General features: G+C 39.5%; 5 protein-coding genes across 5 annotated transcripts; 1 reads left to right on the top strand and 4 right to left on the bottom strand.

Moving 5' to 3' along the window:
• Nucleotides 1-178: 178 nt before the first annotated feature.
• JH06_0026 (cytosolic regulator of adenylyl cyclase) lies at nt 179-2925 on the bottom strand (the record flags this gene model as incomplete). The annotated part of the gene is given in 9 exon segments (XM_014674784.1): nt 179-244; nt 275-309; nt 335-399; nt 417-940; nt 971-1266; nt 1295-1421; nt 1451-2608; nt 2637-2825; nt 2857-2925. 9 exon segments carry the CDS (start codon nt 2923-2925, stop codon nt 179-181), a joined length of 2529 nt encoding a protein of 842 aa, XP_014530270.1.
• Nucleotides 2926-3011: 86 nt separating this feature from the next.
• On the bottom strand, nt 3012-5353 carry JH06_0027 (cytosolic regulator of adenylyl cyclase; the record flags this gene model as incomplete). The annotated part of the gene is given in 6 exon segments (XM_014674785.1): nt 3012-4565; nt 4594-4687; nt 4715-4776; nt 4796-5148; nt 5181-5233; nt 5265-5353. The coding sequence occupies 6 exon segments, from the start codon at nt 5351-5353 to the stop codon at nt 3012-3014; spliced, it is 2205 nt and encodes a 734-aa protein (XP_014530271.1).
• A 354-nt stretch (nt 5354-5707) lies between these two features.
• JH06_0028 (histone H3) lies at nt 5708-6115 on the top strand (the record flags this gene model as incomplete). The annotated part of the gene is made up of 2 exons (XM_014674786.1): nt 5708-5897; nt 5922-6115. The coding sequence occupies 2 exons, from the start codon at nt 5708-5710 to the stop codon at nt 6113-6115; spliced, it is 384 nt and encodes a 127-aa protein (XP_014530272.1).
• A 110-nt stretch (nt 6116-6225) lies between these two features.
• Nucleotides 6226-6667, bottom strand: JH06_0029 (hypothetical protein; the record flags this gene model as incomplete). Its single annotated transcript, XM_014674787.1, has 3 exons — nt 6226-6312; nt 6342-6566; nt 6629-6667. 3 exons carry the CDS (start codon nt 6665-6667, stop codon nt 6226-6228), a joined length of 351 nt encoding a protein of 116 aa, XP_014530273.1.
• Nucleotides 6668-7248: 581 nt separating this feature from the next.
• On the bottom strand, nt 7249-8048 carry JH06_0030 (RAS-like protein; the record flags this gene model as incomplete). The annotated part of the gene is made up of 6 exons (XM_014674788.1): nt 7249-7388; nt 7419-7566; nt 7598-7724; nt 7754-7787; nt 7824-7985; nt 8018-8048. The coding sequence occupies 6 exons, from the start codon at nt 8046-8048 to the stop codon at nt 7249-7251; spliced, it is 642 nt and encodes a 213-aa protein (XP_014530274.1).
• Nucleotides 8049-14270: the final 6222 nt, after the last annotated feature.

A 14270-nucleotide genomic window follows, 5' to 3' on the forward strand; every position in this document is an offset into this window, starting at 1 on the left:
CAATAACCTCATTACAAGAATAATACGAATGAAAAGAATAATCATTGTGGATTCACCACTATAAACAAATGATTTGTATAGACATTTAACTATTACAATGTATCTCTCTCAGAAATGGCATGAAGATCATCTTCTTATCAACAATACTCCTCATATTCTTCTCCCTTTAGCATATGTACTACAAACAAACAAATGATTGTACATGAATATCCTTTTGTTCAACAACTGAATAAGAACAACGATACTACAGATTACAATGAATAGGAAAACCAACAGAATCAAAAATAGCCCATTGTTCTCGTGTCCACACTAAATCTCGAAATAATCCAAATACAAACTTCCTCCATCCGTGCATCAGAGAGATCATGGAGATGATGTGTTGAACATACACATACAGTTCTATCAATCATTTTCACATATCATATTCACTAGCACTCTGAAATACCTTCGGATACAATGTCTTCATCTCAATCAATCGACGTCGACTCTCTCGACAATTCACAACAGAATTTAGAGAAATTACAAGACTAATCACCATTTCTTCCTTTTCGGTCAGATTCACTGCATGAAGAATCACATCACTCTGACAGATATTCGACTGAATGTATGTCTCAAAACACTTCTCATTTGTTTTAGCAATACTAGGAAATCGAAGTGATAGTGGAGGAGGAGACTGCTTACGAAAATGATTACACACGGGAATCAATGGATTTTCTGCCGCAATGTTTGCAAAGACTGAATATTGATAGTCAGAAGGTCGACACACTGTGTTCCCATTGTAGTTATGACAGATCCAGTGTTGATCAGCAATACGTTGTGAGAAATTAGGATTACTGGCAAGGAACGACAGAATCACTACACACGTAGCACGCAGAGAGAGATTATTAGCCGTGGAAATGAGTTGAATGAGGATTGCGAAGAAGTCTGTTTCACATTCGGACTATGAGTGAAACAAATGAGTGGGAGAAACTCGAATGAAGGAGTCACCTTCAGGCTGGTTAATGATATGAGCAACTGCCCACAGAACAGACCTTCGATTGATGAGACTCTCTTGAGGATCTGTTAATATCTTACACAGCTCAACCAGGTCAATATGAGATTGAAGTAATGCTCGACCTCGAGCTGTGGCAAATAGTGACCCGAAAAGGTGTGGATGAATAACAACAGGCCGTGGCTTCTGTGGAATGATCTCAATCACATACTCCACAGCATACACATCAAAAGAGCCATCATCATGCGCTACGACATCCCATACACAACATGCATCTATTGGTGAACAGTAGTATAATCATACTCTCCGTACAGACTCGAGTCATAGTATTTGGTTTCAAACGATCATGAATTGTTTGTAAGAAAGACCATGAAATAGTTTCACTTGTCTGTAAACGACTAATATCCATAACATAGTCCCTAAGGCAACTCTATTCTTCAATAACACTCTTTCACCAACTCGTTTTGCTTCGAATTCATCTTTTTGGAGTTCCAAAAATCGTTTACTATTTTTGTTCCAATACATCTCAAATCGTTGAATATCCGTCTTCTTTCTTTCATTCACAGTACAACCCAAATGATCATTAATCAATCCTTCACTCCCAACGCATAGAACACATTTCACTTCTTCTCCTTCGTGAAGAGGAATACACATGACATCATGATCAGTACTTGACACAAAGGTCCCAATTACTCGAACACTACTGTGGTCTTGATCCATTCCACTGACCTGAAGCTGAGACAATACAATATCAAGACTTGTGTCAACAGTCATGGAATGATTCACACACTCCACTTTCAGAGGGAGTTGAAGAAGCCATTGAAGTTGGAATGCGTCTGTACGCAACATATAGTCGATGATATTCCGAGGTGGTTGCAATCGTAGTGGGTTAATGAAGAGTGATTCATCATGATCAAGGAATTGGGATGCAGTCGGATATGTTGCTGGATTCTGTACTAATCCAGCAGTCACATTATTCTCCATATCCATGACATATTCATAAATTCCACTTTCCTTCACATTATTTGCCTCATTGACTCTTACCATAAACTCCTCAAATCGTTTTGAAACAACTCCGAATCCATTCTCAAACAATTCAAATCCAATTGGCATTGCAATCAACCGTAGAATCAATTCATTACATTCTGGTTGATCAATAAGATATGGAACACACTGTTTGTAGGTAAACAGAGTGCTGACCACCAAGTCACCATAACCGCACACGACTACGATGTCTTCTAAGATTGAAGAAGCGAATACTGTGAGAGAGTTGGTGGATCCAATACACATTACAATCAGAGGAAGACACCAAATCACATACTCTTCATTCTGGGTTTGTTCTGCTAAATTTGCTCGGATTTGAGTCAAACAGAAGTGTCGAAGATCGTCATTTCCATGCTCCAGAAGCGAACAGAAAAGGATTCGTTCACTATTCTGAGATTCATTTGTAATATGAAGATGAGTAACTAAAATCTGGAGAAATTCTGGATTACGAGAATAAATAGATGGTTTGCGAGTGAGTGAGTAAAGAGACTGAAGGATAGAACTTGTATCTACGAACTGCTGGAAACGTTTTGAGAAGACGAAATGAACTGCCATAATCGCATAGTAGTATGCCTAGATAAGAACTATTCAATAGGATTACAGTCGAATAATGAATAGCAACACTTCCAAAGATCCCATGAGAAGATGGATTCTCAATGAATTCCCCCAGAGCCTCCAGAAAATGACGAATTAGAGCAACCTTCCTTGGATATGCTACTAGCTGCGTGTCAGCAGAAAGAAGAACCTGCATCCAGAGTAATCCACTGCATGCAGCAATGGTTGAGTGTTTCTAATTCAAATGAATGAAAGAAAGAATATACACAAAGAGGAAGGAACATGAAAGGTGGGAGACCCTGAGGAGGAGCAAAGAAATTCTCCATTTGATTCATTAACGAAGATTTTGCAAATTCATTTATGTATTGTGGATAGGAGATTGTGATTAGAAGTAGAGAGAAAACTGCTTCCCAATCCCAATCTAAAACTGGTTTACAACAGTCTTTCTGAACATTAAAAGAGAAAGAGAAACGATTACAATGGTTTGTCGAAGCATAGCCATGAATTGCTCTCGATTCTCATATACTTCTTTCAATGAATCAGAAACAAATCGTTGATCGAGAAGCTGACAATCACTTACAATTAAAGGTTTGCTATTATCACTAATCGTGTCAACAATATTCTCAAAAAGAACAATCCAACTCAAATAATCACTCAATTCATTCTTTGTGAATGTGGTATGTTCAACAATTGGATACATATAGAGAAGTGAAGGACCGATAGCAAAGAAATCTGTTTCCTTGACTCCTATCTGATTCTCTTTTAGATCATCCAACAAGGATTTTAGAATAAATGATCTACATGTATTGTCGTCTGTAGGAAGAGAGAGATCAGATAAAAGACTTAGAACAGATAAAAGATTCTTTGCCAAATAGGACACCTCTGGGTCTGCATGATGAATGAGACTTACTAATGTCTCGGGAAGTTTTGCTCGAATACATACAGACACAACAAGTGCCAGATATACTGTGAGAACATTCACTTGAGTCCTCTCAGAATATGAGAAGCCCAACCGATCAACAAACAAACTGCAGTCATTCCAATACACACTTTGATGATGAACTTCAGCCTCATTCACAAGACTTGGTGTGGGAATTCCCAATAGAGTAAATAATGTTGAGAGGATTTCCTTTGCCACCTGAGGAGATTCATCACTCTGTGTTGCCAATGTATTGACATAATGACTGAATCCGCCAGTCTCACTTCCAAAGAGTAACAGACCATTCCATGATCTCATGACTGTTAAAACTGCTAGATTGGCAATGTAATATGGTGATGCAAGCGAGTCTTCAGGAGTATTGGGTTTTGTCAATGTATCGTCACCCAGCAATGGGTCCATGATAACTTGAAGATCAAGAAGAGACTTCGTTTGACGAAACGACTGATCACTTAAAAAGTACAGACAAGCAAGGAGTGTGGATTGAAGAAGAGAGGCATTTTGGGTATCGATACAACCTTGAAGAAGCACACAATAACCATCACAAAGAAAGAGTGAACGAGGATAGGCAATGAAAAGTTGAAGGAGGAGATGAAGAGATGGAAAACGGAGAGGGTCATTCTTCGCTCCAGCTACAGCAATTATCGACATTAGCAGTGAACGAGGGAGAGATGCTGGACTTTGCTCAATCCATGTACTTAACAAGCGATATGCTGCTTCTCGTTCAGCAAGCTGTTTATCAGACGACTCGAACGATGCTATGATAAAGAGATGACATTTGAGAGAGAAAAGACAAGACATCCAACCTTCAGAAACAGGAAACTGAGCAATCCATTGGAGAGCTAGTAATAACAAGATTTGATAGAACATGCCTGCGATACGCAATTGAGATGAACTGGATACTAAGAGTTCCCGAAGTACCAACATAAGCTGAACGAGATTGAAATGCTGTTTCTTGTGAAGAGACAGCTTTAGTTCCTTCAGAGTTGCTAAGATTCGTTCTGTTTGGCAGTCTTGTTGTAGCAACTGATGAATGTACTACGTGAAACTTGCATCATATCCCTACCAATACAATTCCATCAATATTTCCTTCTCGGATATATTCAAGCCCTTGATTCTCTGTCACTACTTCCCTAATGGTCACATTCCCATTCTTCTTTCTACTCATCTCTCATAACTAGCTCGACATTTGTGATTTGCTGAAATGTTTCATCAATACAATGGAACAAAGAAGTCGCAGACGATTCTTCTTCATCAGAATGCTCTACAGATTCTTGAGATTCTTTTACCAGATGCATTCCATGAGTTGATTCTTCTGCAGGAGAAACAGAAATAAGTTGATTCTGAAGAGTAGAAACTTGAGGAAAGGAATGAAGGAGGGATCGTTGTTGACTCGAGTGATTCATTGAATCAGGTACACTTGAATCCATACTTTCTGCTGAGAGGAAACTGGAAGATACTTTTTGGATGGGTGATGAACGAACAATAGGTCGTTGAGGAGAATATTTATCCAATGTTACTGACAACTCATGGAGAACGTTTTCATCAGATAATTGAACAGGTTGAGGTGTTGCTACAGGCAGATTATGCAAATAAGACTTGTAATGATAAGGATCTTCAACTATTGATAAGAAAAAGGAGATATATCGATACGATGAATATCTGCTTCGTTATCATAGTATTCCAACATCAGTTCTAGATCTCGTCTACAATTCATTCAGTAGATAGGAATTATACCTGTCATCAATTTTCTTGAGATATTCAGCAAAACTAGAATCATCATCACTTTGATTTGTTCCTAGGGCATTCGTAAGGAGATCAGCCATAGGGCAGATTTGCACTCTTTATGATCAATCCCGCTTCGCTTGGTGACGATTAAGGAAAATGGAATGGAAGAAATAGGAGCAAATTACGGAATTCCCATTCATAAAAAGGAGTGGCATTCTCTCTTCATAGTTAGATTCAAAACTAGAGAATCCAGAGATGGTATTCAAAAGGAGATACAGTATTATGATAACGAAATAGAGGCATTATTCTGTAAAAACGAAACAGGAAGAATAATTGGGTATAACATAACTATATCGAATATAACCCAATCAAGTCACAAGAAATATGCTCCATGATATTTTGATTCCTACCCTTTATCTTTTGATTCATATTTCTTTAGTTTGATTCTTTAAATGGCTCGTACTAAGCAAACTGCAAGAAAGAGTACTGGAGGAAAGGTTCCTCGTAAACAACTGGCTACCAAGGCTGCTCGTAAGTCTTCTCCCGCTGCTGGAGCTGTGAAGAAGCCCCATCGTTACAGACCGGGAACTGTAGCTCTTCGTGAGATCCGCAAGTATCAGAAGAGCACCGAGCTTCTGATCCGTAAGCTTCCCTTCCAAAGACTAGTGCGTGAGGTTGCTCAGGACTTCAAGAACGATCTCCGTTTCCAGGGTTCTGCTGTTATGGCTCTCCAGGAGGCTGCTGAAGCTTATCTTGTCTCTCTCTTTGAGGATACGAACCTGTGCGCTATCCATGCCAAACGTGTGACGATTATGCCTCGTGATATGCAGCTTGCTCGTCGTATTCGCAACGAGAAGTAAATGATGACAAATGAACGGGTGTTTTTCAATACCACTTACCATGTTTGTAAACAAACATACTATTCAATCTTTGCTTGCGAGAAATCCATTTCTGGATGCTACAACTATAACTATCTTCCAAAATTTACATCTTTCATAAATTGCTGAATCACCTTGTCCTTATCGGTACTTTCTTTCTTAGGATGATTCTGTTCGTACTACAATTCAAGGGTAAACGCAATTATACCATCATTTTCTCAACTTGAGAGCGGACACTTCCATCCAACGCATCTAGGTTGACTGGAGGCGGCTCAATCTTTGACACATCAATACTTTTCTCGCCTTGAATCGCATATGGCCACCAGTGCTCTCCTTCATTCTTTTCCAATTCAATTCGAAGATACCGTTGATTGTTTTCAGTCTCTAAGGTCCATACAGAGTTGTCTACTTTGATACGCTGGTATAAGTTACCCTAAATACTATCACTTCGAAAAATTCTTACATTCAGAATCGGTGATTCTTCACCTTTTATACAGATATATAAATGATTTGGTTCAATTCTACAATCCACATTCCGTGCACGAAGGGAAGCATTCACCGGAATTGTGATGGTGACATCATGAAGTGTTTGAACCCAAGAATACCGTTCAAAGTCAGCTCCAAAGCCGTTATTAGCTATGGATGAAATGAAAAATAATTGAACCCACGTTCCATTGAGGATTATATGAAGACCTGCTTACAGAACCATACAAACAACCAGAGAGAATGAAAAGCCTTACTACAATGAAAGAATGTCAAAACAAACAAAGATATCATGGATTCATGAAACCAGGCAAAGACAGGTTCAAATGGCTTTATTTCGCACGAGCTCTCATTTGTCTTCTCTTGCGTCTCAGACGTCGCATACGCTTCTTAGCCCACTTAGCTCTCATCTACAATCACGATTACTCATCCATTCGCCAAAGAACTGTATCAAATGACTTCAACACAAGTCCATTCATCATTCCCAAACCTACTTAGTTTTATGAATACCAAATATAAGAAAACAGAAAGGTCAATGAACCCCCTGGATGCTAGATTCACAACTCTGGATTCTTCACCTGACCTAGAAATGCCCCACTCTTATTATTGAAACAAACAAAGCTCAATATTTATTAGCAACACTTCTTCCTGGTCTCCTCCTCCTCGAAATTGGAATTAAGACTGATCTTGATTGTTTTCTTCTCAAGTGGCATGGCATTCGATACTCCCTCCGTTGCTCCCAAAGAGTTACTCGAAGTCAGCTCGTAGATTTCTAGAGTTCAAATTACTTTCCAGTGAATACCCTTAAGTACCGTCGTGAAAGCGGCATCAATTCCAGTCTTATCATAAGCACTTGTTTCAATGAAAGCCATATTATGTTTTTCTGCATAAGCAATCGCTTCTTCGGTTGAAATACAACGCTGATTAGCCAAATCGCACTTGTTTCCTATCTACAGATAATTATAAGCCACAAAAAACTACTAGTATCACAACCATATCACCCTCGGAGTGCTGTCGAAGTTCGGACAACCAACCTTCTACATTCTCAAAGGATGACCTTGAAGTTATATCGTAAACCATTAGTGCTCCAACAGCACCTCGATAATACCTACAATCACAAACTCCAGTTATGCCTACGCACTTGTTATAGATCGATAACGTTCTTGGCCAGCTATAAGATAACTCGCAAATATTCCTCGCTACATACCTGTATCCCAAATCTGCGCTTTGATAATACTGTTGTTGATCTTTACACACTTGGATGAGAATTCGACTCCTACAGTCGCTTTTGAGTCTAAGCTGAACTCATCCTTCGTAAATCTCGACAAAATATTGGTCTTACCGACATTAGAGTCTCCAATGAGAACAACTATTTTAGTTCAACAAGATCCACTTTCCTACTCTTATACAAGTAGTCATAACGGTCATCCATGGTTCAAGTTGATTGAAAAGTGGCTTTGAATTCTCAAAGCAAGTTAATGACCATCTTGCAGACTCGTGTTATCTCTTATGCAATGGTTAGGACAGGTGAATTCCCGTGCAGGACATCATCTATCTCAAATTGTGACAGCAACAAGATTACGATCAAACAAATCTATGGGAAGAACCAAATGATCTATGAACAGATTCTGTTGATATAAAATTCCAGATATCTTGGTCTCAGTTTAGGCAGTTTGGGCTTGACCAAATTGGGTTGCCCTACCGCATGATCGAATCTATGTAAAGAAGAAAATCCTATGAGTCAGAAAGATCATACTTTGCGCCTGCAATTCAATTACGTGTCCCGAACGTTACCAGTCGTGCGAAGGGAATCAAATGTGTCTTTGAAGTCTTTGATCGATGAATTGTTTAAAGATATGAACTGCCACAGTGTTGCATTAAAGACATCATCTGAAGATGATATTCTTCCTCTGAGTGTCTTTGATGATTCTCCCCACTATCTGGATGAACTAGTAAGGAGGTCCTTGACGGATATCATTGTTGTGAATGAGAGTAAGAAGTGACTAAACTGGAATGAGATGTAGCACCCTTCATTTTCATGAAGAATGAAGTGCCATTATTGACATATCAATCGTTTTCGGCGTTATTAGAGTTTATTCTTGACTGATGGGATCATGTATAGTATCTATCATGCTGGAGAGACAATATTTCCCATTGACTTTGTGACCTTATGCACATCAATCCTTCATGTTGCTATTTGTTGATAAGTGTAACATATAGTGTACAAGTGTTCGTGTAGTATGTCGTTTAACCAATGCGATTTTCCAAGATAATTCTCGTTTTATCTCTCGACAAGCTCTATGGGACAAAATCTCCTCTGTTCTTCAAATGAATCGTTGTAAACGTCTTTCTTTGTTATTTTCGCTCTATGCAGAAGAAAATACCGATCAGATTTCACTAGACAGTTTTGCTTCCATGTTAACAGTCTTCTACTGGATGAATGTCGTTGTGTATCAGAAAGGTCATTTATTTGACATGTGTGTTTTTATCGGATGATTTATCCTTAGTTCAACATTCATGAAAGTTGGCAAGGAGTGTGCTACTGCTCTCTTCAAAGATTACTGTCTCTCAAATCATCATTCAATCCGCTTTTCAGCTGTCTTTGAGTGGCTTCTGTATCATGGAGAACAGTATACACCTGCCCAAATTCACGAAGAGCCTATCACAGCATCATTTCAATGTAACGCAGGATTGCTCCTATCTCTCTGGTTCTTCTCTCTGGATCATCATAAAGCTGATTTTTCCAAAGTCCATTTTCTGTCATTCCATAATTTCTAGGCAATATCTCAATTGGTGTCGGTAGAGAAACAACATCTCCAACTATCCACTCTGGATATCAATAACTTGCTAATGTCTCTTCTCCAACCTGATGTCTCCAGCAATGAATATGCCTACTTCAAACTTCTCTCTTCAGGAGTCATATCTCTCTTAGGAGAAGTTAGTTCAATCACTCTGTTTTGATGTGTAGTCTCCTTCAATCTCTCATATTCTCTTCATTCTTCTCTCCATCTATCTGATTGGTTCACCAGATCTCGAAGTGAAAGATGTTGTACACAGTTTCTGTACAGCGTATGGAAGACCATTGAGAATTACTGATCTTCATTGTTTTGTGGACTGTATCCTCAAGTTAGCTAGTTCTCTTTCTCTCCAGTTCCCTGGAACTATTACTCTTCACAACAACCCAGTCAATGTGGAACAGATCATGAACGAAATAACTAAAATTCTGGGTATTTTGGAGAATACAGAAATCAAAGAAGAAATCTTCATCTATATAGCAAAGGTCTGTCAAATTGGTGTCATGGGGGACAATGATTCTGATCCGTGTACTCGAATTTGTGAGGAACTTCATATGAATTGTGAATCATTGAAAACACGACAAGAACCAGCATTTAATCATTGGTCCATGTTTATTACTAATGATAATTCCCTTGTTTATCATGACCTCAATCACGGTATCTGTCGTAATGATGAGTCATTCCAAGGTCTTACTCCTTTTGAAGAGGCCACATCTCCAGAACCAACTCTAGTCTCTAGTTCGCTCTTTCTTCACTCGATCTTCAATCCTGATTGGTCTCTTGGGTGCATGGCCAATGTACTTCTGTTAAGTGGTTATAACCTAGATATCACTAACTCATCTCTCAAACAAGCTGCTGATGGATCGACTCTCTCTTGAGTGTATCATCAACACATTCACAGTTCCACTGTCACCTCGTTTATTCTTCTCTGATTACTCTCTTGTGATGGAACGGCTGTACGATACTGTGTCAATGCATCCTTCTGTTGACTATCTTACTACATTCTTCCGTCTGCTTACGTGGGGTCATGGAGCTACAATCAGTCGAGATGAGTTATTCTTGATTCTTATGGAATTACTAGTGGTGAAACTCCCATTTGAAGAAGGATTTGAATATCTGTGGAAGGGATTACTGACGTTAACAGAAGCAACACAACAGTTTTCTATCCCTGTTCTGTTCCTCTTCGTTGAGACGCAAGTCCATCTCTTCAAATCTCTCTTCCCTTCTGTAGCAGGAGGCATTGGACGTGACTGTTCGATAATCTATCAAACACTTCAAGCCATTCTCAGTACTCACACACCCACACTACCTCCGGAGTCAGAAGCATTGATGAATCGATTGGGAATCCAAGGCACTCTCTCATATCAAGATTTGATCACTCATTCCACGGCTCAAGCAGATCCTACAATAATGAAAGCAATAATCACAACTCTCCTTCAAGAGAATCTCCTACGAATCGATCTGATTGTAATGAATCACTCAAATCCCTACTACACTCGAGTTCACACACTCCAACAGTATCTTGGAGTGGAGAATCGATCAATAGAAAGTGTGGTAGGAATTGTAACACGTCATACTACTGATGTCTCAGATCAGTTAATGAATCTCTATGATTTTTTGAAGGTATTTTTGGAATTCCTCTTATCACATCTAGTTCTGGAATCGTTTCTTCCCTTTGGAACCTCAGTCTGCTTATGATCAACAGCGTGTGATGGTAATCACAGACATCTTCGAGTTGCTGTGTATGAAGCCGAAGGAGATGGAAGTACAGGTTGTAGGAATAAGTGGGATGATTGAAAGGAAGATTGATGTTCGTGACATGTGTCTCTTCATCATGATTCTATTATGTGATGATATCGATACTTGGATTCAAGCTTATTCTCAAGTATATGAAAAAGAAGATAAGATTCTCTCCTTATCCGTTATCAGTCATATTCTGACTTTGATGTTCCAATCAACTGTTTATATTCAGTAATATGATTATTCCTTCTCTTATCATTAGGTCATCCTTTGTCTCTAACCCAACATTTTCATTCATTCCACTCATCAGTTCTCTTCTTGAGGAACTTGATATTGATCCTAACGCTTCCATTCTCACTTCTCATCTGCGTGCCATCTTAACTCTTCACTCTGCTCTTTTCCTTCCTTGCTCTTCTATTATCAACATGACACTTGCTGTGCCCAAGAAACCATACAATGCGGTAGTTACCATACTACGTCAGAAATACCCCCAATTTTTGGATTCGATTGGTGAATGGCAACAAGTGGCTGAAAAGGATTCATATGGTTGTATATACCGCGGGGATGTTTATACTTCATTATGTCTTATCCATGATACTCCAGAGAACATGACAATGCTACTACAACTGTTCAGCATGTTTATGCTTGATGCTGAAAAAGAGAATGACGCTTGTACTGAGGGTATGAATGTGGAATCTCTGTTGAAAAACTATGGTATTGTATGCTATGATTCATCACTCCTTCAAACCTTCTTCGCTACTTCTGCAGAAGGAGAATTGAGTTTTGAGGAGGTGTGTGGATTCTTTGATCGTTACTATCGAATCCACTCTCTGGTGTTTAAGTGTTCACTGAGTCCTCTTTCACGACAACGGTTAGCAGCACTTCATACACAAAGTCTATTTGAAGAAGTGAGTGCAATCTTCACTTCAAAAGTGACTCTTGATGATATGAGTAATTACATGCATAATCATCAACTCTTATCGATCACTGAACGTATAGAAATGATGGATAAACGTGACGAGATGTTGGCAAGGAAACTATCAGCAGATCCAGCAACATATCTGCCAATTCGATCATCAGTTCGAGAGATGTCTACAATGAGTGTCAAGAATGCGGTTCCTTTATCTGGTATTTTGCTACCTCCTACAAATACGTCTGAAGGTGCTTCTGGTACTGTGTCTGCTCCTGCTATTCCTACTGCAGTGCCTACAGCTTCTGCTATCCCCACAGCATCTGTTCCAACTGCAGCTCCCATCATTCCTCCTCCTATTCTCTCTTCTGCTCCAAATGTACCAGCAGATCCTCTCACTATGGTACATTCGATTCCAGTAGTTCCTACTCAGTCCTCTCAAACAATGAGTAATCCTGATCTCACTACACCTCTTCCTATGAACCGTACTTACGGAATCAAGAATCAGGCTTCAACAGACTTCACCTCTGCCTCTCACAAGCCTGGAGTTCCTACAGCCTTTTCTCAGCCTTCGATGTCGTATCCTCAACCTCCAAATCCTTGTCTAACTCAGGAGAAGTCTGTTTCTGGACCCTCGTCATGTCCATTATCATATGCAGATCTTTGTGACGCTAAGAACTTCGCTAAACCTCCTACGATGACTCTTCATACAGGAGATGGACATAGTACACCTCTCCCTGCATATCACTCACCTTTGATGTCACCCAAAACAGCTATCCCAGACGTTCCTGTGGCCCCATCTCTTTCATCAGCTGTACCAATTACGAATTCAAAAGACAGTATTCATGATGTACCCACAGTCCAGATGGCTCGCCCTCTAGTACCTGAAGCCAAAGCTGTAGCTACTGTGTCTCCTTTGCCCTCCCTTACTGCAGAGATGGTACCCACTGTCTATTCAGAGATATCAATCCCACTCTCACCACTTCACTCTGCGTCGCATCCAGTGCTTGATCAGCTTGTTCCGCCAGGATCAAATCAGGAATATGCTGATGAGACTATCTCTCCAATACAGCCAGAGAATGATTTCGTTAAGCACTCAGAGGAGGATTATTCTGCTGTGTTGAAGTGTATCGATGAGTACTCCTCCCACTTCCATTGTAATTTGACTGAATTGGACAGTCTTCTCCAGGGAGTCACCACTTCAAGCATATCAAGTGAAGAGTTTACGACATTGGCTGAATCACTGGGATCCCAAGATATGGACATGCTGAAAGATTTGTATCTTATTCTTGATAAGACGAGACAGAATGCAGTAAATCCGAGACATTTACGAGCAGTGATTCAGTTGACAATCCAAAATCCATTCATTGAACGTCTTCATAACTGTGTATGTATTGGATGTTCAGTCACTGAGAATGCCATAAATACTCAAGATTTTGTATCACTTATTCCAATGATCATTCAATTCCTCACTGCCACAATTCCGACGTATTTTAATCACTTCCAGACTCATCCTTTTGATCCAAAAGCTTTCATTAACCAGCACCTTCCTGTCCAACCAACTATCTCTCTTGACCAAGTCATATCTCTCCTTTATCAGATGGTTCAGGGGATTGTGGGTACGTTAAAGACAGATGAATTGGATTTGAAACTGACTGGAGTAAGCACTACTCCAAATGCCCTATATAGGCTGTTGTTAGAGGAGACAAGTTTGAATCCAATCAAAGGATTTGTTGACTCATTGTGTGAGGATGAATGTATGACAAGGCTCAGGGTTTTGGACTTTGCCAAGTTGTGGTTTGACGTTTGTCATATCACTCCTTCTCCATCACAGGCAAATCAGTTTGCTCGAAAACTGTTTGATATTGAAAAGAATGAGAATCAGACTGTTCATGTTTGTATAGTGGTTCATGATAATCAATAGATTGTGAGTGTACTTGGAGGTTTCCTTTCTCTTCTTCCATCTCCCAAATTAATCCATGAGAATATTTACATTGATCAGAACGTGTTCATCTATTCATTCTTGTCAATGGTGCTAAATCGTCCTTCTCAGTTGTTACAGTTAAGAGATCTCCGTATGATCCTTCATACAATGAGGAAGGTGAAATGTCTTCTGCGTCATTCTGAAGAGAATACAGATGAGGAGGAATCTATCATTGATGAATTGTTTGAAGGAGAAGGTAGTATAAAAAGAAATGAGTATATTGGT

This window comes from Blastocystis sp. subtype 4 (assembly GCF_000743755.1).
Source record: "Blastocystis sp. subtype 4 strain WR1 chromosome Unknown seqid_0001, whole genome shotgun sequence".
Taxonomy (NCBI): Eukaryota; class Bigyra; order Opalinata; family Blastocystidae; genus Blastocystis; species Blastocystis sp. subtype 4.